This window comes from Gavialis gangeticus, unplaced genomic scaffold, assembly GCF_001723915.1.
Source record: "Gavialis gangeticus isolate Ggan-Ray unplaced genomic scaffold, GavGan_comp1, whole genome shotgun sequence".
NCBI classification, from domain to species: domain Eukaryota; kingdom Metazoa; phylum Chordata; order Crocodylia; family Gavialidae; genus Gavialis; species Gavialis gangeticus.
This window is the reverse complement of record NW_017729022.1, coordinates 132,282,719-132,309,753: the sequence shown is the minus strand read 5'-3', so window position 1 is coordinate 132,309,753 and position 27,035 is coordinate 132,282,719. Positions and strand designations below refer to the sequence as shown.

At 48.4% G+C, this 27,035-nt stretch overlaps 1 protein-coding gene across 1 annotated transcript in view; it reads right to left on the bottom strand.

Moving 5' to 3' along the window:
* CUNH20orf196 (chromosome unknown C20orf196 homolog) overlaps positions 1-24,836 on the bottom strand; it is an 88,318-nt gene extending 63,482 nt beyond the window's left edge. Inside the window, exons 1-3 of the mRNA XM_019515881.1 lie at positions 24,819-24,836; positions 23,474-23,721; positions 15,135-15,304 (exon numbers count right to left, since the gene is read on the bottom strand). Coding sequence (XP_019371426.1) covers positions 15,135-15,304; positions 23,474-23,721; positions 24,819-24,836 — 436 coding nt within the window. The remainder of the gene's footprint in view (positions 1-15,134; positions 15,305-23,473; positions 23,722-24,818) is intronic.
* Between the last annotated feature and the right edge of the window lie 2,199 nt (positions 24,837-27,035).

The window sequence follows — 27,035 nt, the reverse complement described above, 5'->3', positions numbered from 1 at the left end:
CACACAGCAGAGACTGCTGGGAAATGAAGTCCAGCTGCCAGCTGGATCTGCCATTTTGCCCACCCCGCCTTACTGGCAACCCAGAACCTGACCCAATGCCCAGCAAAGTCAATGCAAAGGCAGTCCCAATGGCTTACATCTGGGCCTACAATAGTGTGTTACCTGAGCCAATTTAACTCAAATCATTGATTCTGCCCAGCATTTCCAGTTTCACCATGGTAATCCAAAAGAAGATCAAGTTGCCTCATGCTGTACTGTCTGAATTCCACTTGGCATAAATAAGCTCCACTGAAGTTTACTGGTACATGAACCTCCCAGTCAGTGGCATAACACTGACTTGCACCTATTGGGAGTTAGGGTGGACATCTGCAGATAATAAGCTTGAAACCTTTCTAAATGAGCCCTCAGAAGCAGAACTGTGGGTAACCTGCTAAGCAAAATTAGCCCCCCAAAACTGGCACTAGTAAGGATAATCACCCTGCAGCATGAAGTGATACAGTACAAAAGTCAAAGACCTTTGCTGAAAAACCTTTAGCAATGGACACCGAGCACGTGCCCTTACAATAAGCAAGACAAAAATTCTGCAAAAAGGGCCCTGGAATCTAGGTCACCGTAGTGTAAACATGCTGGAAAGTGCATGTCTCCTATCCAAGATGTAAAATGTGGGTTTTACAGAATTCTGTACTGGAAGGTGTAATACAACCAGCACAATTTATTTTCATAAATTCCATTTCATTCACGCCACTCCATATTTTCAGCTGCCAACAAACTGCGGTTTTGTACCGGAGGTGCATAACTTGCTATTCATGAATTCCAGAATCTGTATGAGGGTCTCTTAGCCACAAGAGTGATTGTGGCACCAATACCCTTGTATTAAGACAGTTATGAGAGTATGTATAACCCCTATTTTCACTATTTTTTCTCTGGCCAATAAGGACTTGATAAAGTACCTTTAGAAGCTCCCCACCCCCACCAAAAAAAAAAAAAAGTGCTCTCCTCAATGAGAGAGTGTAACAGGGAGCCAAGGACTCTCCATTACAGGGAGATCTCCAGGTGGAAAAGTCTGCTTGTTTTGGGCTGCAGGGTGAAGAGCTGCTCCGGGACTGGGCTAGGATTTTGCAACGGTAACAGCGTGATCCAGAGCCACAGCCTGGGCTACACAGAAAGGCGGGGCAGGCCCGGGGCTGTGCACTGTTGGTGGTGATGCATGGGCTCTGAATTGTTGTGGGGGGAGGGTGAGAAGAGGTGCTGACTGGCCTCTGGCAGCTCCCCAAAACTACCTATGTATCCTGTGGGCAAAAATAATTGCCTGCCCCTGCTCTATACTGCTTCTGCACTGGCACAAACCCACTGAAACCAGAGGAGCTGTACTGGCATACTGCAGGTGTGATGAAAGAGGGAACTGTGAACCCAAGAAATCATTAGAGCATTTGCCTACTGTGATGCATGTTTCTGGGTGCATTTTTTGTAATGTTTTTCGTAGAGTTGGAGAAAAAGGGTGAAGCGACAAAGGGCACTTCTGTGAAGGGGGCTGATGGACACCTCCATCCTGCTGCACATACCCCAGCAATCCTACAACCCAGCACCTAAGTGAGCCCACAAACACAGTCCCCAGGCATATGTGAAGTATGGCAAGCACAGAGTTAAAAAAGGCACAATTTAACTCAGAATTTACTTTCACCCCAGGATGCAAAACTTGCTGCTGAGCTCAGAGGCAGAATGCAGAAGGATTTCACCTTTTTGATATTGCATCAGCTGGGCTGGGGTCAGGGCTGGCTGGGAACTAAAGCTTCTACTCCACAGGAAAATTCACACACTTCTAAATGTACACAGGGATCTTAAAAATACCACAACAATGATCAAACCATACATGTGGAAATATACAGCCTGAACCCTCTGCAGGGCATGAATTCTTGGCCATCCATCTTTTCACATCAGAGGGTACCAATGAATGAAAATATAAAATCAACAGGGCTTTGGACTTATTATTCATACCATCATGAACATTCAAACATCAGGCACTGTCTAGTTCCCACTCACTCTGGGACGGACAAGGGAGAAAGTCTGTGCCGGACCCAACACATGCATAGATCACTTCTACTTCTGCACCAGATCAAGTGACTAGGCTGCCATGCTGGGACAGCAGAGCAAAGGACACATCCAGGTCCTCATCCATGACTGCAGGAAGGAGAATTGAGGCCCTGGAAAGGTTGGTCCCATTACCTCTTCCATACTGCTGTCTTGGAAGCAGGTATCCCATGCAGAAAAGCCAAGGGGGATCTTAACTCCTATTTACATCTCTCCATAGGAGCACAAACAGGTAAGAATCAGTCCTGAGGACTGGCTCCAGCCAATCTATAGCTTATATAGATTATCTGCTACATGTGTAGTATGCACCAGGGTGAAATCAAGGACGAAGAGATTAAATGACTCCTAGGCCAGTGCCAGAAGTCCAATAATAGCAATCGTTAATCATCAGGTTTCATTCATTTCCCAGAAAACTAGTTGTCAAATCTTACATTGCATATGTATTTTTAGCTTCAGGTCTCTTGTGCCATGAGGACACGAAGTCCATGGTTAGTGCTTGAAAACAGAGAGTGTACCTAGCATGAGGGAACAGATGCACTCAATTTAGCGCCCAGCTGGGTCTCAGGCCAATGAGGAGCTGAGTGAGCAGTCGCAACTCGCAGGGAAGTTAATGGGAGTTGTGGGTGCTCAGCTCTTTCCAGAATTGGGTTTGATGAACCTGATCCAACATACATGGAAGTCAATGGACTGCCCCTCACTGAGTACTGGGGTGAGGCCCTGAGCGCAGATTATAAGTAAATACAAAGGGTCACTGTCAGGTAGCTTAAGGCTAAACCTTTACTTCTACCAAAATGGTGAAAATGCTGTTGGCAAAACTTTCTCTACGATCTAAAGGCCAGATCCTGCTCCTGTTGTTTTCAAGAGTGCAAGAGAGACCTCAATGTTTATTTCTAGTATAGCTACCACCTGGCCTATCTACTTAGCTGAACTAGAACATGAGCAGTTGTCCAGTAAGGGCAACATCTACCTGAACTGATCACTGAAAACTGCATCCTGAAGAAGCTGATCAGTTCAACCATCCACCTATCATATAGTACAGTGCTATAACATTTTGGTTGCAAATGTGGTAGGAAACTGTTTGAAACTAGTTAGAACAGGGGTGGGCAAAATATGGCCCATGGGCTGTATCCAGCCTGCCAACTGATTCTATCTGGCCCACCAGCCACTGCTGGGAGCCTAAGGAGGGAGGGCTGCACCCCACACTGCTCCACTCTGCTGCAGCTCGGGCCAGGCTGGCTTCCTGTTGGTGCTGCATGGTCCTAGCACCACGGCCACCAGCAGCTGGGCCCACACAAGACAGGACATGACTCAGGACACTGAGGTGAGCTGTCCTGTCTGCCCACTGTGATGAGCTGCTGCTGCCACAGCACAGCTAGGAGGTGAATCCATACGTGTTGTGGTGGGAGGATAAGGCTCAGCCCAAGGTAACCACCCCTTACTTTTCTGGTGTGGTGTGGCTCATCATGGGTGGCAGGTGGGCAGGACAGCTACTTGGTGCATTGCATGGTGCCCCGTCCTGTGCATGCCCAGCTGCTGGCAGCCATAGTGCTAGGACCGTGCAGCACCAACAGGAAGCCAGGCAGGGGGAAATGGATGTGGGGTGGGGTGGGGTGGGGAGGAGGGCTGGAGTATGCCAGCCCCAGCCTCAGCAGAACAGAACAGCACACGGTGCAACCCTCCCTCCTCAAGCTCTTAGGGCCAGATGGTGGGCCTGACAGGATCAATAAGCATCTCCCCAGCCCCCAGCAGCTCACCAAAACTCCAGGGATCCAGGTTTTCTATTCGTCATGGAAAAACGTGACGAATAGAAAACATGGATTTTATCCTTTAAAAAAGAAAAACTTGGGACACCCCAGCTCGCAAGAGGCCGCTTGTGGCTGGGGGCTGTGGAACGCAGGGGGTGCCACATGCACATGGCCAGCAATACAGGCAATACAGGCAGGCAGTGGTGAAGAAAAGCTCCCTCAGCTGTCCACAGGTAAGTCTATGGGTGGGGCAGGAGGGGGCATAGGTGATGCAAGGAGAGGTGGTGGGGGCAGACTGAGGCTCCCACAGTGAGGAAGGGAGTGGGGCAGGGTTGGCAACTGGGGCTGGGGTGCTGTTCAGCTAAGGTAGTGACCAGGGTGGGAATGTGTGGCCACAGGGGCGGCTGGCTCTCCACTGCTGCGTGCACTCCTGAAGAGAGGTTGGGCACCAGAGGCAACATGTTAGGGAGGCATGGGAAGGTATATGCCTCCCCCCTCCCCGATTTGTGCGCAGGGCTGGGGAGAATGTGGGCTACCCTCTGTAGGGCTCAGGGCTCCCCACCCTGCTGTCTTCTGTAGCCCAGTGGGCAGGACCTAGCACGGAAGGGCAGAGTGGAGCGGGGAGGCTCAGTGCCACCACTGCCAAAAGCCCCGTGCTGGCTGCACTGCCAAGGCAAGGCACCCCCTGCCCACCTGTCAGCAGCGGAGGGCCACAGCTCTGCGCTGCCACCAGGCAGGTAGGGGGCACCTCACCATGACACTGTGGCTAGTGTGGAACTCCCAGCAGCAGCAGCACTGAGCCTCCCTGTGCCAGATCTCACCCGTTGGGCTGTGGAGGCTCCCAGGGGGAGGGCAGCAGGGTGGGGAGTCCCAAGCCTCCAGCAGGCAGCCCACATCTTCCCTCACCCCCCATAGGCTCTGCTCTGGCCATGCTGCCCCGAGGCACCGGCAGGGCTGAGGAGTAAGGGGCTGTGGGTTGGGAGTAAGGGGAAGTGGCATACTAGGGCTGCTCAGAGCCACAAAGCAGCAAGAGAAGACTGCCACAGCTGAACACGTGTCCAGGTAAGCAAAGGAGGCAGGGGGAGCTCTGATTTTCCATTATAAAAAAACCAAAATCAAACCCTAGAATATATAGCTCGTTTCTTGGCCTCTTAAAGGCTCAGATCACTTATTTTATTAGAATAATTGAGGCACTGGTAGGATTCCAAATTGCTTTAAAATTGTAAATATATCAATAAAACATTGGGTTCAACTGATACCTATATATAGTGGCATTTCATTTTAATCATGAAAAAATGCAGATTTCAGGTTTTTTAATCAGAATATTTTGGATTTTTACAAGAGAATTTGGGATTATTTTTTTTTAACAGAGAAAACCAGGATCCCTTTCCATCTCATGGAATCAAAGGGATACACAACAAGATAAGGAACTTAAGGGGCATGTACAAAAAAAGTTTAACAAGCAGTGCTATAATTGGACACTATCTCAGTGAGAGCCAACTTTTTTGGCAGGTGTGCCACAAATTAGCCTTCCACCCTCCACAAGTGCCTCTCCAATCCCCTTCCCCTGCCCAATCTGCTGCTCTCTTTTTTGTTTCCTGCCCTGTGCTCCCTGCTTGATTTGCTGCTGTACTTTCTGCTTCTTGGGTGTTCCCTGCTTTCTGCTTCCTGCCTTATCTACCACTGTGCAATCTCTTCCCTTCCCGGTCTGAGCAGTGCCACACACAAAGCCTGCCTGTGCTACTTGAGAGTCTGAGTATGAAATAATATTAAAGTTGGAGTTGTTTTGCTACATTTGGGTCATTCCTGGCTCCTTCACACTAACAATTAGAACAGCTGCTGACCTTTTCAAATGGTTCCAAATGTATGTGTATCAATACCCTCTGCTGCAATGTTGGCCTGAGACAAACTGTAGTTATGAGTACTAGAAGTCAGATCCTCTGCTGATGCATACCAACACAGTTCCTCTGAAGTCAATAGTTACCCCCATTTATGCCAGTAAAAACATTGGGCTTCATGACAGAACCTTGCAACTACGTTTTGCGGATATCAGCAATGCCTGAATTTAACTTCACATTCATGAACAAAACTGTATTGCATCAGAAGCCTGTAACACTGACCACTAGAGGGCAGCAGATATCAAACCAGCACAGCATGACCAAACATGCCAACTACTGCAGTCCAACTGCATAGGGAGAAGGCAACAGCTGATCCTCTGGGATCATGGTGTATGTGTGACAGGTCACCAGGACCTTCAACATATAAGCCTAGGCAGGTGACCACTTAAAAGATCCTTTCTTTTCCTGCAGTGACAACACATCCTTATGGAACCCCTTCACCACCACATCAAAAACAAGAATAGCAGATACTTTGATTATTCCCTTCCTCCACTGATTGTTGCATGTCCAGGGGCTGTGCAGAAATGGGTATCTAAATTTGTCCACAGTGCCCATATCTGTGCATATGTATGGGTACTTTGGCATCTAAATGGCCACCTACACAGCATGCAGCTATGACAACAGGGCTCACGAGTACAAGCTTCTTTTTAGCTCACGTTTGGCCCTGTCTGAACAATGTGACTTGAGGAGGTTGTTTAACGAAACACTTGTTTTGAACCTGGAGGTTTAATAGTTTAAATAAGGCTATATAAAAAGCCAGTGGCCTTTGGCATTTATACTTTATCTGTAATAAAATGCTGCAAGGTAGGACAAGCTCTGGAAATTCCACTTCTTAGTTAAGAAACCACACTACATTTTACAGGAAAAAGAATGAATGCACTGAATTGTATACAGCAGTGAACCTCTGAATATCCTTCAACTGCTGGCTCTCATCTGTTCTTGTTAAAAGTACAGCACGTGCTTTTGATTTTCAATATCCCACAACAGCACACATGTATAACCCAAAAATACACTCCAGCATGTAAAGTCATTTCATTTTAGTATACATGACAAACTTCTACCAGAAAACATGAAGCAGTACTTACAAGGCAAGTCAGCACAGTAAACAGCAAGAACATTTGAGGACGAGCTAGAAGAAATATGCAGTGATGAAATATGCATGGCTCTTATTGGAAACAAACAATATAAGGCTCTTAACCACTAAAGGAACACTTAGAGGCAAGAAACACACTGAAATACTGGTCCATTTATGGCAGGCCAGTACTGGGATCTTTAGATGTGGTGTTTTTACTTAGTTAAGAATCTCAGTTCTCCTTTTAGAAAGTCCAGCCTTCATGATTATGAAATAAAGCTGGAAAATGTGGTTTGTAGTTCTGTATCAAATCGTCAGTGCTGTACTAGATCCAAAGCCCCAGCACAGACCTATAGACTTCAAAGAAGATGAGCTTATTTCCATCAAGTCAGGAACAGACTTTTAGCATCTAGTGTTCCAGAGTCTTCAACAGAAATTGGTACAAGTTTACCACATTTTATCACAAGTTTACCATGTTTGAGAGGGGGGCCTCTTGGAAATACGAACAAAAAATCCAAAGGAATGTACTAAAAGCTCCCCATAAAAGAAGTTCTGTCTACTCTCACCATGGATTTGTCCTGCAATAAACTATCATTCCCAAATGGATTACATACCTGTGCTCACTTCCAGCTACAGCAGTCAGTCAATAGTAAGTTCAGGCAGAAACCAAGGAGAGCCTGCAGTGGTGTTAAAGCCAAATGGTGCATTCAGAGATATTGCCCTGGAGCCGGGAGCTGTGAAAAAATGGTTGCTGCTGCTGGAGCAGTACAAACACAGGACTATCAAACCCTTCATTCTATCAGATCCAGCCTCAGAGGCTCCACTCTCTGGCCGGGGGGAAGCTTCCAAGACAGCCTGTGAAAGGGTCCTGGCTTCCCAGAGCATCATTTGGATTCACAATGAAAACTTACTCAACTGGTGTACTACTGCCCACTCTTTCTGAAGCCAAAAGGACATTTACAACAGCTGGTTATTCAGTCCTTAAATACTCTTGGACAGGCTCTGCTCCAGACATGCGGTCCACATTGTCCTTTATCCTCCCTCTCCCGCTCTCTTGTTCCACTGATGTCAGATCTTCCCTATCTCATTCTCCTATGTACCCAGTCCCTTCAAGACTCATCACTTGTAACAATTTGTATTACCAAAGGGGGGGCGGAATGGGACACAGTACTCCAGCTGAGACCTCACCAGTGCCAAGTAGAGATCAACCTTGTGTCCCTTGTCCAAATGGCTAATTACCTGGTTGTAGAAGGACACAAGGTTTGTCAGGCATAATCTACCCTCCACAAAGCCACGCTGGTTACTTCTTAAGACCCCGTCAGTTACCGCCAGCTTGTGATTTATGGTCTCCTTCATAAATTTTTCAAAGATTTTATCCAGAACTGAGGTCACACTGACCAGTCTGTAGTTTGCAGGGTCATCCCTCTCCCCCTCCCCCTTTTTTTTTTTGAAGATGGGCACCACATTGGCCCTCTTTCCGTCATCTGGGACCACTCCCAAATTCCATGACTCTGCAAACAGTGGTACTGCTATAAGCTCAGCTAGCTCTTTCAGGACTCTTGGGTGCAGGTTATCAAGCCCAGCAGACTTGAAAATATCCAAGTGTTGTAGGAGATCCCTTGCCTTTTGAGGACTGACTTCATGTAGCCTGTTGTCTCCCCCATGCTCCTGGGGCCTCTGGTCAGGTGAACAGCCCCTGTTAGGATTTCAGGAATACTGACACGAAGTATGCATTTAGGAGTTCTGCTTTTTCATAGGCATCGACTGGGGGTGCCCCTGAGTATTCAGTAGGAGGCCCACAGTACAGCCCAATTTTTTCTTGCTCTCTATGTATCCGTAGAAGGACTTTTTGTTGTCTTTTAGTCTGGTTGCCAGCTTGATCTCCATGCCTGCCTTAGCCTTCCGTGTCTCATATCTGCAGGCCCTGGCTATACAGGTGTATTCCTCTCTAGTTGCTGTATTCCTCCACTGTTTGTATGTTTCTTTTTTTCTTTTTCTTTTTTTGCTTCTTTTTCAGCAGCTTGCTAACATCCCTGTTGAGCCAAACAGGCACTTCTTGGTTCCTTTCTAGCCTTCTGTCCACCTGGGGATGGCCTGTTTTTGGAGCTTCAAGAATTGCCTCCTTAAGGAAGCACCACTGTTCCTGAACTCCCAAGTCATCCAGTTGCTGGTTACAGAGGGCCTTTCCAGCTAGTCTTTCGAGTTTACCAAAGTCTGCCTGTCCCAGGGGTACAAACATGTAGGTTATGCAACGCCAGAGGAGAGACCCCGAAATCAAAGATTATTTACCCACTTCAGGACTCCAGACGAACAATGCCAAGGGGAAAAGCCTGCGCGGTTCCTCAGCTGTGCTTATATACAGCTGGAGCCGCTGGGTGACATTACGGATGATTGCCGGCCAGCAGAGATAAAAGCCGGTATCAGCAGGAAGATAAAGCAGAGGCTATGAAGGCTCTTCGCACTGGCAAGTAGAAGAAAGTTCCAAATTGGGAGGGAATGCCCCAGGCAGCAGTGGCTGCAAAAAGCCTCCACACCTGTCATGGGCAGCACCGGCGTATGGGAGACTCTGTTTGGGGACAAGCAGTGACAGCGCTGGAGGCACTAGAAGCTCCACACACGGAGCACTCACAGTACCAGATGGTAGGAGGGGAACTGACTAGGAGAGGAGCGGAGGGAGCCCTCACCTCAGGCAGAGAGTGGCGCGGTGTTGGGGGACACAGCCAGGCACAGGCTCTAGGGCAGGGAGAGAAAAAATACTGTTCAGTCTGATCTCCCTTTTTTCTTTTTTAATCTGCCCTCTTTTTCTTTGTGCCCTACCTTCTGTTCCTTCTTGCCTGTGCATAGTCCTTTGTTGTCTTTTACTTTGTTTTGTGTTGTTCTTATTTTGGACAGTAACCTTACATCGTGAGGTCTGAGCGACAAAACAAGAGACAGCCACACACAAGAATCGACATTCAGTCAGCATTAAGCGGAAGGGGAAGACCTGCAGGAGGGGTGAACATACAATGGACCTGCAGTCCGCTGGTAAGGAAAGAATAAGACCCGATACCAGGAGGGTGCGACGGGTAAGGACCATTGGGACCAGAGGGCAAGCCACACCAAGATCAGGCAGCCCGTTGGAGGCTGGAGTATGGAAGGGGTGTAGGGGAGGTGGAGCCCCACAAATATCTGTCAGGAGGAACAAATGACCTCAAGAGTCCTCCAATGGGAGGCCCCACCACTGAAGTTACATTCAAAGTCGTGGCAGGTGAGTTCTGGGGTACTCCCTGGGGTGATTGAGGCCCCTGCCGGAGGTTGCATGAAGCCTCCCCACACCTAATCATCAGATGCCCATGCCAAGGCAGCGCGTGAGCAGATTTTCGAAGCAAGACAGACACACTGCCTTCTTGAAATCCAGGACTTCTGTTTTGCTGACTAATTTCCCAGTCTTATGGTGAACGGTGAACCTAACCAGGTCGTGATCACTATCTCCTAGAGTACCACCAATCCTTAGGTCACTTACGATGTCCTCTCCTTTGGCCAGCACTAAATCCAGAGTAGCCTTACCCCTAGTAGGCCCTTCTACTACCTGCATCACAAACAGGTCGTCTATTGTTCCCATCTTCCCAACAGATGTCAGGGTAGTTGAAGTCACCCATGACAATCATGTCTCTAGTGCTAGCTGCCTCAGTCAGTTCTCTGGAGAATACCTGATCACTCTCCTTCTTGGGAGGCAGGCCTGTAGTAGACTCCCACCAACAGGTCTCCTTCTCCTGGTCCCCCTTGTATCCTGACTCAGAGGGTCTCAAGGGACCCTTCCCAGCTGCCAAACATGACCTGCAGGGAGGGGTACCACTCTTTTACATATAGGGCCACACCTCCTCCCTTCTTCCCAACTCAATCCTTCCTGCAGAGCCTATAGCCCTCAATATTCACTGCCTAGTCATGTGTGTCATCCCACCAAGTCTCCGTCAACCTAATCAAATCAAAATTCTCATCAGACAGGATTGCCAGTTCCTCCTCTTTGTTCTCCATGCTTCTGGCATTTCCAAAGAGACACCTAAGTTCTCCCCTAGCCACCTCAGGTTTACTGTCATGCCAGTTGTGACTCAGGATGTCAGTACATGTCTGATTGTCCATTGCTTGAATGCCTTCCCCTGCATCCTTGTGGCTTCAAGTCCAGCAGTGAAACCTTCTCCCTGGCCCCCAAGACGTGCCTAGTTTAAAGCTCTCCTCAACAAGTCCATGACTCTCATAGCGAAGAACTTCTTCCCTTCCCTCTTTATATGCAACATGGAACTGGATTAGCATTTCCATGGGATTGCTGTTTTCATGATTATACTGTCTAGTGCAGTTTCCTCTACTGCTCTTACAAGACATTTCTCTCCCAGTAAAATAATATTTCCTCCTTATGTTATTGACAGTTACTATTTCTGACAAAGACAGTATGCATACATAAATTCCAGCTGCCTGAAGGCAGAATGATATACCATTAATTCAATATTTACCCAGTGCATGCGACATATGCCAGAAAAATACTACTTTAAAGCCAGGTACAGGCATTACAATTTTACTGGTATAAGTGATCAGAAACTGGTCTACACCCATAACAGAATAGAAGTTCAGTGCACACACTGGTTTAAAAATGGAGGAACCTGATTTAATATTTGCCCTCCCCCAACAAAGTGCAAATGTGTGGTGTTTGCTACTGATCTAAACTATGCCACTTAAAGAAAACCACCTAACTTAGATTGATTCTACCTTGGGCTTTTTGAGTGTCTATATCTAGCCTACCTATTTTCTTTGTACCACCGCTATGAAGGGTTTCATAGACATTAGAGCTGGAAGGAACCTTGCGAGATCATCGGGTACAGCCCCAAAGAGACACTAACGCCTTCTATATGTGCTAAAACACTAGCACTGATGCAAGACAGGCCCCTGTCCCTGACACACTGAAAATAACATTTAATAACATAGTTATAAAATCTGTCATTCCTGTTGCCCAAAGAGGAACCAGTCTCCACACTTAAAATGCTAATATTAAACCAGGTTCCTCCATTTATCACAAGCTATCATGAACCACTGCTCTTAGCTTCAATCTCTCAGAACTAAAGAAATTTTCACTGTTGAATGAGAAGGGGAGTAGGTGGTGGTGGGTAGAGAAGAAAGGTAGGATTGTAACTCTATGATTTCCTGATAGGATTGTTTATCCAGGAAGGTCTGTGTTAAATGAGGCATTTGGCTTTCAGTGCAGTCTATTCTTCCTGTACCCAAAGTAACTCAGGACTGAGGTAAGGTTAAGCCACTGAGACTGGAAAACAGAAGCCTCCTGCACAAACTAGCATGCTCATAAATTTGTTGCTGTTATATAGAATAAGGTACATGGAGTAAAACTATTATTCATAGACACATAATGACAGAAAATTGTCTTCAAGTAGTTGTTTAGACCAGGCGTGTCAAAGACATGGCCCATGGGATAGATCTGGTCTGCAGAGCTCCATCATCCAGTCCGCAGTGCTGCCTCTGGGTCTCAAGGTTACCCACATGCTGCATGCAGTGCATGCTGGGCCAGCCTGAAATGACAGCCCTGGGACACAAGTCACATGTGGCACCTGCCCCAGTAGTTCTAGGACCCATGCCATATGTGACACCTGTTCTACGAGCTGGTTTGTTCCCATCTGCCTGGTGGATCCAGTGCCCACAGCTCCTGCTCCAGCACTGCATGCAGTGCACATCCCGGGGTGAGCACCACACATGGTGCCCACTCCAGCTAGTCCGAGATACATGCTGCTGGTCACGGGTGCGCACTGCATGTGGTGCAGTTCCAGAATGGCCAGAATAGATGTTGCGGATGCTTGGTCTGGCATGTTAGGTGTGAGAGGGGAAGGCTATCCCTGTATCAGTCATCCAGCCCGTGGACCAGTCCCACACCACTCATCCAGTCCATGAAACCAGATGATTTTTTTTAGGCTGTCTTGTTTTCTTATGTGCTGCCCTTCACAATTTGGCTCCAAGAGAAGCATCTAGGTGTCCCTGTTACAGAAACAACAAGCAGCAGCAGCTTGAATCAGAACTTCCATTTTTTGCACAAGCAAAACTCCCAGTGCTATCCATCGGTGTTCTACGAGGATACAGGATCCAGCCCCTTATGTACTAATTTGGTACATAATGTAACAAAGATACACATTCCACATGTATATTAAGGATTTGATGCATTTCAGACTCAACATCACATGAAGGTGCTGAGATTGAAAAAATCCAAATATCTCCCCTATCACCAAAATACGATACACTGAGTTATGTAGTCACTCTTGCAAATAGCAAATAGGAGCGGCACAAGAGCTGTACACACAGCAGTGTGGTGCTGCTGCATCTGAGGGCAAAAGCAGAGCACTTACATCAGGGGCAGGCAATTATTTTGGGCAGAGGGCCGCTTACCCAGTTTTGGCAAGCTGTCAAGGGCCACACAGGTAGCCCTGTCCCTTGACAGATGTCCCGCCCCCTGGTCACCATCTTGGGACCAATGTCCCAATCAATGTCTTGGAACCAATGTCCCAGGGCCAGCGCTGATGGGGCCCAGAGCAAGCTGGCAGGGGTCGGTGGAGCCCGGTTGGGCTGCACCAGCAGGGAGAAGGGGGAGCTGGCCCGGCTCCATAAAGCCCCTGCCACCCAGGATCCCTGTACTCCTGTCACCCTGCTCTGGACCCTGCTGGTGCAGGCCCTGTGCTCCTGCTGGCTGCCCACCCACTCACTCCCAGTGCCCCCCAGTCCCATGGTACAGGCAGGGGGCAGTGTGCAGCCCCAACCCCCAGCTTCTTTCCTGCCGGTGAGCAGGTGCTGAGCACGGGGAAAAGCAGCCCCTTCCCCACCCCATGCCCAGAGCTCCCTGCTGCAGCTGCTTGTAACCCGCGCGGGGCCATTGTGAGCAGGCACAGGCAGCCCCACACAGGCTGTGAGCAGCTGCAGCACGGGGCACCAGGCATGGGGTGGGGGAGGGGCTGCTTTTCCCCATGCTCCACACCAGCTTATAACCCACCCCCGCAGCCAGGGCTGCACCGCAATGGGAGCAGCTGCTCGGCGGGGAAGAAAGTAGTACCCCCGCTTGCCACACTAGCCAGTGTTTGCTGCTGTTGCCTGCTCAGAGCTCGCACCCCACGTGGGGCTGCCTGTGCCTGCTCATGACAGCCCTGCGCGGGCAGCGACTGGCTGCAGCAGGGAGCACCGGCCACGGGGAGGGGGAGGGGGCGCTTTTCCCCATGCTCAGCTTTTCCTGGGGATCCTCCCCTACCATTCTCCCCCTTACCTGAGGTTCCCCTCACAGGGCAGCCATGTGGTCCCAGGCCAGAAGACCCTGCTGGGGCTTCCACCTGGGAGGGCAGGGCCAGGCAGGGTCTGCTGTTGCAGGAGCCCACCAGGGCTTCCCCTGGGTCCTACTGCCCCTGCATCCTGTCATTTTTGACTGGAACCAAGGGCAGATCAATATTAATTTTCTAAATTTTTTAGGGGCCCTGCAGGCCGAACAGAATGGCCTCGCAGGCCGGATGCAGCCCGCAAGCCATATTTTGCCTGTCCCTGGCTTGCATACTATAACTGGAAATATCTGAAAGTCACAAACAACTGAGCCCCTGCTATTTCCCCATGTAAAATGATTTCCCTTTCCCTACAAATTTCACCCTAACAAATGTTAGGTCAGGAGTGGAGTGGGAGATAAATATAGACCATGTGATATGATCTAAGACTTGGAGGAAAGGGAGGGTAGAGAAAAACCCAAAGAATTTGCTGTCTCTCAATCACTGGGTATGATCAGACCCACAACAAGCTTATGACAACTAGCCATTCACACTTGCTAAAAAAGATGAAGGAAATAAGCATCAGAACACTTGTCCTAAAGTATTTCAAAGACAATACTGGACTTGTGTGGAAATAGAGAAAAGGATTTGCAAAATATTTCCATACTGGCTGTAATCATGCAAGGTAATATTTTTGTTGACATATGTGAGTGCATTACGATTGCTTCTGTGCCAGCCTCAATAATTCCCTTCTGCAAGAGCACACTAACATTAGAAAACAACATTATCAAAACATGAGGACATGACAGTAACCTCTCAATTGCTCTCAAGTGTGTCATCCATTCACAGCACATGCTGTGCCACGAGGTCCTTACTGCATACATTTATGTCACAGAGGTCCTTACTGCAGCTCAGAAAACAGCATGTAGTTCATACTCAGAAGCACTGACATCAAACTTCAGTATGTTGTTTGTGTCTTGTTCAAACAGCATGATGCTTGAGTCAATCTTTACTGACTGATGGAAGAACATGTATGAAAAGGAACATTTAGTTTGGTGATTACCTGTTGATGATGCAAAAGTGTGCGCAGAACTAAAAGGCTCATCACTGGACTCAGCACTGTGTTGTGGCAGAAAATTGTCAGCGAGGTCATACGCGGATGGTAGGTCCACTATGCTGTTTTCTTCAGACAGGTGGTTTAATGATGTATCAATTCCTTCCATGTTTTCACTGCTGTGAAAACACAAATATTACTAAGTTCCAAATGCATTTCTGTAGTGTAAACATCCAAACAAAAGCAAGTCCAGAAGATCTGATGGCCCAATGCTGTGTCACAGTCTTAGTGATCAAACAGAAATTATTTCAGCATTTAGTTATTGATTGATTTAAACAAGGACGAGTCTATGAAGAGAAAAGGGTAATAAGAAAAAAGAAGACTTCACATATCACAGCCCAGGGAATTACTTTGGAAGGCTCAACATCAAGTCTGACATACTTAAAGGCTTCCTAAAACATGCACTCAAACCAAATCCAGGATAGCACTTAGGTCCATGTCAAACAATAAGTATATGAGTACTAGGATAAAACTACATCCATGGTTAAAATGAAGCCCATTCTTGGAGTCCTCTCTTTAGACTGAGGTCTCAAGTAATAGCTGTGTCAACGAACCCCCTCACTCTACTAGCATAGTTAAATGAAGCACTATTATGTTCACTAGTGGAAGAAAAAAAACATTGTAAAAACTGATGCCCATGCAGGGCAGAGGATATTAACAACCCCAGGTTCACATCAAATCATTAGGAATGAACAAGAACAAAATGTTTCCTATGGGTTGCTGCATCTAATTCATAGAAACACAGAGCTACAAGGAGCCTCCTGGGCCATCAAGTCCAGTCCCCTGCATTCGCAAGCAGCCATTTACTGAAGGAATCTCCACAAATTACCACTTCCAACTGACCCAAAACTACAAGCCATTATGTCTGTATTATCAGCTTTTCAAGTAGGGCTACCAGCTGCGCACCCTGTTCAGGAAGAGGGATCAGACAGCTCTGCTCCATCATGACTGGGCCTTTAGTTGACTCAGCAGCCACTGTCAATTGCTCCAGCCTTGGTAAGAGAGCAGAGCAGCTTCACTCTGGCACAATTGGCCCTCAGATGGCAGGAATGCAGGAGGAACTGAAGTGGGGGAGGAAAGAGTAACCACAGCACAACACCTTCCTAGATGGGAAAGACTGCAGTGACAATCCTCATATCCAGGTGGTACCAACATTAGCTGACTTACAACTTGGAGATGAGCTATAATTAGACCCAAAAGACATTATCACAATGGAAAAAAGCTATTGAGTAGATTCAGTAAAGTCCCAAGGAGTCTCCAGCATTCCCTGAAGACTAATTATTCCATCACAAGAAGCCTCAAATTACAGCTCTCGGTCTTGGACTAATGGGAACATACACAAACGCCTTGGGGGCTCCATCACCTCTTCTTTATTCATTGCTCCTAAGAAGAATCAAGCACTTCTTTCTCCTTTTCATACCCCTGGAGCAGCAAACCTAATGGCAAATGGCACTGGTGAACAGACACAAGGAATTTAGGAGACAGAAGAACCTAAGTACTCCTAAAAGAGTGAAGAGCGATGCTTTTAAATGAAGGTTGAATCAGCAATTACAATTAAAACTTAGGAGCTCTGATTTAATTTTCTCCTGTGTGGCCTTGGGAAAATGACTTATGGCATGTACATGCTGTGTAGTGCTATGCAGATAAACCCAGGTCAGTTCTAAACAATACCCTTCTCAGCAAGGTAAATTAGCTAATGTGGAATTCCATGCTACCACAGCTAGCCTTTTGCCAATATCTAAGCTAGTTTGTTTACAGCTAGCTTGGATATCTTTGCACTGTCCTGAACTTTACAGTATAGATCAGTGCTTCTCAACTGGGTTGCAGCAAGACTCTTTAAGGATTCTGTGACACCAGCACCAGAGCCACTGCCACTACAGCCAAGTGAAAATGCCCCACACACAGGGTAACACCACGTCCTAGTTTGGCTGGGATAGTCCCAGATTTCATAAGCCATCCCAGTGTCCCAGCCGGTTGGTGAAAACTGAAACAAGAGTCCTGGGATCAGTGCCATAGGTGGACTTGTATTTTGGCATGTGCCCCCTCCACCCAAATCAGCAGTGCTACTGCAGACAGAGGTAGGCTGGCAGAAGCATGAGGCACAGTCAGAGAATCATAATCATAGAATCACAGGGCTGGAAGGGACCCCGAAAGATCATCGGGTCCAGGAAGGAGGCAGAGCGGCATGGCGTGCTAGGCAGGCAGACACCTGCATGTGCCTGGCCCGGCTCCTCCTGTACAGCAGCTAGAGGTGGGGGGCGAACTGGGCTGGGCTGGGCACTGCTCCAGTCCACCCGCTTTGCTCCCACACAGCAGCAGCAGTGCCTGCCTGGTGCACCATGCCTCTCTGCCTTCACTGTGTTCCAGATTTCCTTAAAAATCATATGGTCACCATACCCGTGCACCTCCATTTCTAGCAGCTGCTACAGAACCAGGCACTCCTGCCTGCATTAGATTTATCAGAGAAACTCAATACAAACAGAAGTACCACCCCCCCCGCTTCCTGGTCCAGCTCTGCACACACCTTCTGGATCCCTCTCCTCTAGCTCTAGGTTTACTGCGGATCTGGAATGAGTTCCCTGTACCCATGCACTAAATGAGGTGTCAGCCTTGTCCTGCAGTGGTGATCAGACTTTTTTGCTTGCATATTGGGAACTGTCAAAGGCAGTTGCTATGTCCAGATGCTGGGCTGCCCCCTATTTGTGGTTTGGGATGCTTCCTTTGAAGTGGTATCAGCTTCTCCATCTCATTTCAGATCTCAGGGCTGTTGTTGTCAATTCTTTTTAGTTTCCCCCTTCTTTTATTGTATCTGTGACAACAAATGGACCTAGGATAAGGTTCTAAACATGATGTGAAAGTGTATGATGGTCAAACACATGATGTACCAGGCACAAATAAAAACCTGCATCCAGGCTCCTGTACCACTGCTGCCACCAGTTCGCACCATCCCACACAAGGTACATGCTGGGCTGGAGCTGGAAAAGGTTCTGACAGGAGAGGGCACTCCTGCCTGCATTGGGTGTATTAGATAAAGTAGGTAAGCTGAGGCAATACAACAGTGGTCTTTAACCGTGAGGTCACAGATTCAAAGAAGTTGTGGAGGGGTACCGTGAGTGGGTAGGCCTTCCTTTTCCTAACTGCTGTTGAGACTCAATTTTAAATGCAAGATCATTGTGTTATAAAAACAAATGGATTTTCAAGACTTGAATAGGATCGACTAGCATTGCACTTAGATACCTAACAGGTAGAAGTGAATCTCTTTCTTAGTCCCTCTGTGACTCATTTCCCTTCTATTCAGAATGAAAGAAGAAGTACTTCCACACCTTATAGGGATACTTTGAGGATAAATTAATCAAAAACTATGAGAAACAAGAGCAAGAAAGGCCAGTTAATTAACTTAGATGTACGTCTTTCTGGAAGAAAATCCATCCAATACCTCTGCCTTTCGACACAGAACAAACATTGAATCAAGCTTTGCAGAATGCTGCTGAACCTGTCCTCTGTTACACCTGCTAATGAACTGATGATATTGGCTCTAACATTGTAGCAGATCAGTTTCCTTGTCCCAATGAGACAGGCAGGCAAGGTCACTTCACGCACAATTTTTTTTCCATTAAACAAAGTGTGAAAGCAGTAAGTATTAAAAGATGTTTTCTCCTTCACTGCTTTCTCCTCAACATACTACAGTTTGTTAGGATAGTAAAGACAAGGGGAAAAGCTTCCTTTAAATATCAGCATCCTCCTTTTGCACTGCTTGTGTTACATATATCTACTATTTTTACAATGCTAATATTTGTATTTCTATCCTGCTAAAAAGCCACTTTAGGCCTCAGTTGTCCACAGGTTTGGGCCCATGTTTGAGCCCCACTCAATCAGAGAGACTACTTGCAGGACAAAGTTAAGTATGTTAAATAAGTTTTTTGTGGAATTAGGGCCTCCATTTGGGGTTCTGACTTTGAAAGTCCTTGGCCCTGATTTTTGGAACTGCTGAGCACCCATAGTTTCATTTGAAGCCAGCACCTCCAGATACTCAGGACCTTTAAAAATTAGGCCTAACGTATTTCAAGATGCATAAGCCAAAACCTAAGAATCTGGGCCTTCAGTTTTCTCAAGTGTACAGAAGGGATGCACTATTTCACTGGCACTGTACCTGTGAAGAGATCACCAACCATGCCCTGGGACAGTGGCCAGAAGCAAACTGGTCATCAAGGTTTGTGGTCAACCTTTGTCATACAGCCTTCCCTTCTGAGAAATCTGTACGTTTCATCTTGCTGGAATGAAATAAACAGGCCGATTAGATATTCTGCATCTGCTGACCATGCTACCAAAACAGTATGACCTTTCAAACTAGGTATGTTACTTCAAGTAAACAGTTGACACATACGTCACTGTTTATCGAGCATGGGATAGGGGAGAATCTTTTTTAGGAAACAGAAATAGCACATTCCTTGAATCTTTTTTACAGTGATGAAGGCCTCATGGATAAGATAGCATGCTTTCCCATAAAAGCTCTTATTTGCATTACTAAGTGCAAAGTGTGCTCTCATTTATTCCAAAATGTTGAAGCAGATGCCATCCTTTCCTAGCTCTACATGCTCTCGTGAAACAACCTACACCCTTGTGAGAATATGGTTTTCCCATATGATACCTACTTAATTATGGTCTGATGCAGCCATGTTAAAACTAACAGGGTGTAATAACAGCTGTCCATGCTGAGGCAAAACTTTTCCAGGAAATATATTCTAGGGAGACAGTATTAAAGTCACTGTGTTATTTTAGGCAAGTCACTAGTAATCATTTTCAAGACTGACCACTTACTTACTGTGTCTCAGGTTTTCGCATATGCAGCTTGAAATACCATAGGTCTCATTTTTAAAGGTCCTGAGCATCTGGAGGTGCTGATTTCAAATGAAACTATGGGCACTCAGGAATTCCAAAAATCAGGGCCAAGGACTTTTAAAATCAGGACCCCAAAACAGATGCATCCAAACATGCTTTTGAAAATTCTGGCCTTCACTTCTTTGAGATTCAAACTTCTTCTAAAAAAAGGGGGAACAAAAAGGCCTGCCTGTTTTTGCAAAGCCCCTTCAGATCCTCCAATGTGAGATGCTACGCAAGACACATATTATTATTCACCTGGGGATGCAGACCAATTGGAGACGAAACTTTTTTAACCTAAGACCACCCCAGTATGATGAAACACTGACTAAAACAAATTCTCCATCTATTGTTGCTACGCATAATTTGCAAACACCCCAAAAAACATGAAAAGCAAACAAAAACAGCCTTTTCAGGCAGGACTGATGATGCTGAATTGCTCAGCTTGAAATGCTGTTTAGGAGTCAGATTGTTAAACACATGCTTCATCTCCTATAAGTATGGACCTACCGAATTTATGGCAAAAACGGGGTGTGCTGCAGCTCCTTTAATTTTCCACGTTCCCCCGCATGTCCCTCCACCCTGATTGGTGGAGGAGCCACATTTGTAGTTCACTTTTTGATCAGTGGGAAGGCGAGAACAGCAATTTTAAATATAGCGCTGTTTTTGCCTCCCGCTGACAACTGGCTGAGGGGCCCCAGCAGTCCCAATGCTTGTGCTGACGGGAAGGGGGGCAAAAAACATGTCATGCTTAAAAACTGTGGTTTTTGCTTCCCTGCTGATCAGGAGAAAGTGGTGGAGCCCCTCTGCCAATCAACAGCAGGGTAGAGGAGCACATGGGAGAACAAGAAAGATTAGAGAAGCTGCCACGCACCCCACTTCTGCTGTGAATTTGGTAGATCCCTACCTATAAGGTACATCAAGCTGGTGATCTAAATACTGGCCATTACCCCTTCCACATGTTTAAATACTGCACATCACAAACAAGATGGTGGTGATGATGATGATTTATATGATTCAAAGAGGAGGAAGGGTGATATGCTGTCAGTAACTGGCAGGGCACTGGAGAGGAATGAAAGACAGCTGATTGCAAAAAAGTTTTGAGGTGGGGGAGATTAGACATGAATGATGAAGTGCAACACAGTAATTTCACCTTGAGGATGGGCAGGAAGGGGTAGATAGCATGACCATTAAAGAGAAAAAAGCCCCATGACTTGAAAACAGAGTAGTTGGAAAGGGAGGAAGAGTTGAAGTTACCAACCACAATACAGGGCTGAGACAGAGAAAAGAGTTTGAAAAAGATTCTGAACTTGTTTTCCAGTAGGTCAAGTTTGAGATGTTGGCAAACCACCCACAATGAAACAGTAAGCCACACAACACTGAACCAGAGGAGAACTCAATGGTTAATTTGAGACTCATTAGAATGAAAGCAGTTAAAAGCAAGTGGATGAAGTTATCTAAGAACAGTGAAAGAGAGACCCACAGAAAATTCCACCAAAGAAGAATGCTTTAGCACATTTTTAGCATGGGAATAGGAAGATTAACATGGAAATTCTTGGAAAATAGTAAAACTGTGCTTGGTGCAATAATGCTATGCAAAGCTCAAGTAGTTGATACAACAACCAATTATAAACCCCATTGCACTTCCTTAGCACAATTCCCCGCTCTGTTACCCTTGCTCAGCACACAATTACTATCAATATCAACCTCTGGCACACATGCCAGAACATGCCACACCACACATAGCAGAACATGGCACACAAGGCCATTTTCCTCGGCCTGCCATAGCCTGGGCTGCTCGCAGCAGGCGGTCAGGAGGCTGCAAGCCCTGCTGCAAGCAGCCCAGGCTCCATGGCAGGCAGCAGCTGCCCAGAGCCTGGGCCAGCTGTGGCAGTCAGCTGGGAGGCTGCAGACAGCTACACTGGGATCCAGAACCCCGGCACACAGCAGGGAAGGGGCTGCAGCAGCATAACCCCAGCCCCACCACCACCGTCTGGCTGGAGGCACACATGCACCCACTGCCAGCAATGAGGATTAGGTCCCTCATGGCTCCCCCACCATCTGGCCCTGGCATGCCAAGTTGAGGCACAGGTTAAGACTCAGATGTTTTCGGCACTCCAGCCAAAAACACTACTGACCCCTGGGCTCGAGAATATTTTTCTGCCTCTGGGCAGGGGGTTTTACTTTCCCAGCTGTGCATGCACCCATGAGGTACATCACACCCACACAGCACCAACATTTCTCCCTGCCTCTCCACAGCACATGCGCTAGAAGGAAATATTTTGTAAATATCATGCTTGTATTAGCCTTTGCAATTATTATTTAATAAATCGAGTCCAAAAATTTAAACATTTTTTCTGTAAATTTTGTGCAGAAATGTCCCTTTTTGGTGGGGGGGAAAAAATTGGAATGCAAGGCCCAGATCTGCCTTTTATCCTTCTTCCAGCACCGTGGGACAACAGCAGCTTTATTTTAAGGGATGGTTTCACCATTATGTTCTTTTAATGTTAAGTTCTCAAATGTTCACAACAAAAGCATAACAGAGGAGAGTGAAAGTCAACACTGGACATCAAAGGGGAGCAAAAACATCCACAAGTCAAGCAGAGCATTCAAAGCCCCTTCAGCTTGGTATAAAGCAGCACTCACCCTTGAATCCAGACTCACACTGGTACTTAAAAAGCCCGCTGGAGGGGGTGGGGGGGAGCAGCAAGAGAAGAATAAATCATAGAAATCATAAAAAATGAGGGTTGGAAAGGACCTCAGGAAGTCAGCTAATCAAGTCCCAGGGCTCCTTCCCTGAACACTCAGGAGTCCTGAGACTCTTGCAGCTACCCAGCCCCCACCATCCCCCTTGAAGGATGTGGTGCAGGGGGCCTCATCCCTAAGGTGACTGTATGCTAAGGGTCAGGCAGGAAGGTTTTATTGAGGACAAGGGCACAGGGATGGTCCACTCTCCCCAATCCACAGCACCTGCCTCCTTTTTGAGCAGGGCGGTGTAGGGGGCAGCATGTGGGACCAGGTAGAGGAGCAACGCTAACAGGTAAGACTGTGGATGAAGGGAAAAGCCCCATCACATAGCCTGTACCCCCTCAGTCTACACTTCCAACCCCTCCCTGCCACGTGGAGCCCACCTACCCGGTGTCAGTCTCATCTCCCACCAGCCCCTCCCAAGTAGACTCCTTATTACAGGGCGCGTTGCCGCTCTCCGAGGAGCGCTGCTCATGCCCTAGGACCTGCCCGTGCTAGGCGCACACTAACACGCGCCCCCCCCCCGCACGCACTTGTATCCTTGCCCCAAAACTCCCCCACGTGACCTGCTCCCTCCCCACCCCACCCCCTGAGACCCCAGTGACATCACTGTGCTCCTAGATGACATCACAAAGGCAGCTCCCCCACTCGGCGCTACTCACACGAGGAGAGCTACGGTGACTGCGAGTGAGTCACAGGCCGGGCAGGCGCCATCTTTGTCGAGGGCAAGCCAGTCAAGCGGGAACCACCTAGGAGGGCGGAGGAGGACGTCTCTGCTAAAGGTGGGAGTGGCGCCGGGGCCGCCATCTTTGTTGTGGGCACGGGCTGCGCGCGCCGAGAAGCGACTGGCCGTCCCCAGGACTAGGTAGTCGGCGTGTAAGCAAGGAGCACGGCCGCGCAGGCTCACACGCTGGCGCAGATGTTCATACGCAGACGCACACTCACAGGCGCAGTCTGGCACTGTCTCACGCGTATTCAGTGACACACACGTTCTCACTTCCCGCCTGCCTGGTCACAGCCCCGCTCCTGAAGGGAGGGCCCCCCCTGTGCTGTTGCAGTCCGTCCCCACCACTGAAATCAACTCTAAGCTCTTCATGGAAGTAAATATATTTTGTGTGTGCCTGCATCCATATGGCAGGCAAGGGTCTTTGGGTCAGTCTGATCTCTTACTAGACCAATTCAAATAGTTGGAAAAAAACTTTGCAAGCTTGCAGGTATAAAGACCCTTCATCTGGCTGAAGAAGCATCTGCGGTTGGTCTGTGCTCTTTCTGGATGCTTCTTCAGCTGGACAAAGGGTATTTATACCCACAGGTTTGCAAAGAAGAATTTTTCCAGCTATTTGAGTTGGTCGAATAAAAGAGATCGGATTGACCCAAAAAACCTTGTCTGTCTGTGTCCTTAGACCAGGGGCGGGCAATTATTTCAGGCAGAGGGCGGCTTACCCAGTTGTGGCAAGCTGTCCAGGGCTGCACTGGTAGTCCTGCCCCTTGACAAGTGCCCCAGCCTCTGGTCACCATCTTGGGACCAATGTCCCCATGTCTTGGGACCAATGTCCCAGGGCCAGCACCGGTGGGGCCCAGAGCAGGGTGCAGGCTGGCAGGAGTCTGCGGAGCTGGGCTGGGCTGCACCAGCAGGGAAAGGGGGGAGCTGGCCTGGCTCCATAAGGCCCCTGCTGGCCGGGACCCCTGTACTCCAGCTGCCCTGCTCTGGGCCTCACTGGCCCTGGGACACCCATGCGGGTCTTGTGCTCCTGCACTCCCAGTGTCTCCCAGCCCCACGGTACAGGTAAGGGCCAGCGCACAGCCCCGATCCCCTGCTCCCCAGCAGGGAAGGAGCTGGTGCGGAGCATAGCGAAAAGCAGCCCCTCACCTGCCCCGGGGCTTGTGTTCCCTGCTACAGCCACTTGCAGCCTGCGTGGGGCTGTCCTGAGCCGCTTCCCCCCCCCATTCTCAGCACCAGCTTGTAACCTGCCCCTGCTGCCAGCCCCGAACCGGCTCCGGGCTTACCTGTTGAGGCTGCACCATGGTGGCAGCAGCTGCGGCCCCCCCGCTTGCCGTGCTGGGCAGCACTTGCTGCTGCTGCCCGCCCGGAGCTCGCACCACAGTAGGCAGCAGTGAGGCTGCCACTGCCACCTCTGTGCTGCCCAGCATGCAAACTCCGGGAGGGGAACAGGAGCAAACACTGCCCGACACAGCAAGCGGGAGGGCCACTTTCTTCTGCTCCGCTCAGCTGCTGCCACTACAGTGCAACCCTGACAGGTGAGCCCACAGCAGGCGCTGGGCTGGGTTATAAGCTGGTGCTGAGTGCGGGGGAAAAACGGCCCCTCACCCACCCCATGGCTGCAATCCTGCAATGCAGCCACTTGCAGCCCATGTGGGGCTGCCTGTGCCTGCTCAGGACAGCCCCACGTGGGCTGCAAGCGGCTGCAGCAGGGAGCATGACAGGCTGTGTTCAACTTTGCCAGCTAAGGGAGTAAGTCCCAAGGTCACATTGTAGAAAGCTATCACAGAGCCAGACCTTATGGGATACAGAGGCTGTGTGAGGACAGGGAATGGGCTAGAAGCCAGTCGGCTGCTGGCAGAGACACTGCCATTAGCATCCAGGCAAACAGCTGGTCAGGAAAATGGAAACCAGCCTGCTGGAGGAGAGCCCTACCAGAAAAGCTTGGCTTAGCCCCCGCCCCCTGGCTAGAGGAAAGTAAATAAGCTTGTCAGGTGCCTGCAAGCCAGGCAAATGGTGTAGCATTTATATTTGGAGAAAATCCAAGTCAAGTCCTGAAAAAGAAGGACGGAAATCCTGCAACTGCTGTGCTTTCCCAGTTGCAGTGTCCAGCGAGCTAGTCCATGCCTGTGAGTTCATAGGGAAGGTAACCACTAGGAAGGTTCTTAAGGACCAGCATTTTGACATACCTGGTAATAGTAACCATGGCTTTCTATAGCACTTGTACTGTCCTGGGTTTTTTTTCTATAGCCTCTTTTATAGGGATGTGCTTAGATTTATAAGCACCTCCCCCCCAGCCCCCGCAATGTAGGCAGCTCTAACTTCCTTCATGTCACAGTTCACCAGGTCAGCCTTCCTAGTAAGTACAGCCAGGCACAGAGCCTGGGGGTTACAGGATTATGGTCAGAAACCAGGAGCCTAGTTACCAAGTCCAAAGGATAACGCACAGGGCAAAATCCAAGAGTAAGTCCAAGCTGGGTTCAGAAATCAAGAAACAGACCTACAGGAAGAATCCAAAGGTCAAAATCCAGAAGCAAGCCAAAGACCAGGTCAGGAACCAGGGAAGCCAGAGATGTTGCTAGAACAAGAGCTTCTCAGAGATTGAAGACCAGTCTGTTGTGCAGCAAAGCTCAAGTGCTAGAGGAGTTCCTTGAATCCAGCTCCAGAGCCAGAGGGAAGGGGCTGGGTATCAGCTGGCCTTGATAAATAGTAACTAAGTCAGTGTGCTGAGGGCAGGAGTTTGTCTGAGCCTTACAAAGCTGATCCAGGCTAGAATGCAGGAGCTTTACACTCCCCAGCTGATTGAATCCATACACTGTTGTATAGCTACTGCCCCTTACTTGTCTGCTGTTTTCCCACCCAGTCTGGAAGTAGCAATATCTTTATCTCCCTCTGACTTCTGAGGCCCCTTCACTATGTCTGGATCAGAAGACAGCGTTCCAAACCATTGATTTCTTCATGGAAGTTGAGTTTGGTGGTCAGGTAGGGAATTCCGGATCTGCTCCTTAGCTGAAGGAAGGCTACAGCTCTGCTAATATATCCTAGAAGTGGATTGTTAAATTGCTTAAACACTTATTTTGTAGCAAGCACCTAGAAAAGCCAACCATGTCCCAGGTACTACATATGGAAAATTACACTTTCTGTCCTGTACCTAGAGGAGGGGGTCTCAACTTTTCGGATTCAAGACCAAGATTCCCCCTGAGGTGCACGCGTGCATGGTCGTGCACAAGTAAAAGGCTGGCTGCTCACAAACTTTTTTAGGCTGCGCACCAACCGGGATTGGAGCTGGGCTGCGGTGTAGGACACAGAATGTAAGCTCCTCCCCAAGGCGCAGGCGGGAGTTTGTCGCTGGCTCCAGGGAAGAGCTCCGTTCCCCCGCTTTGCCTTGGGGAGCAAGGAGGCACATGGCGTCAGGCCAGGGAATGGAGCAGTTCCCCAGAGCTGGCAAAGCCTGCACCAGCCCCAGCCTCCATCCCTGCTTTGCCTCACCTCAAGGAGGAGCC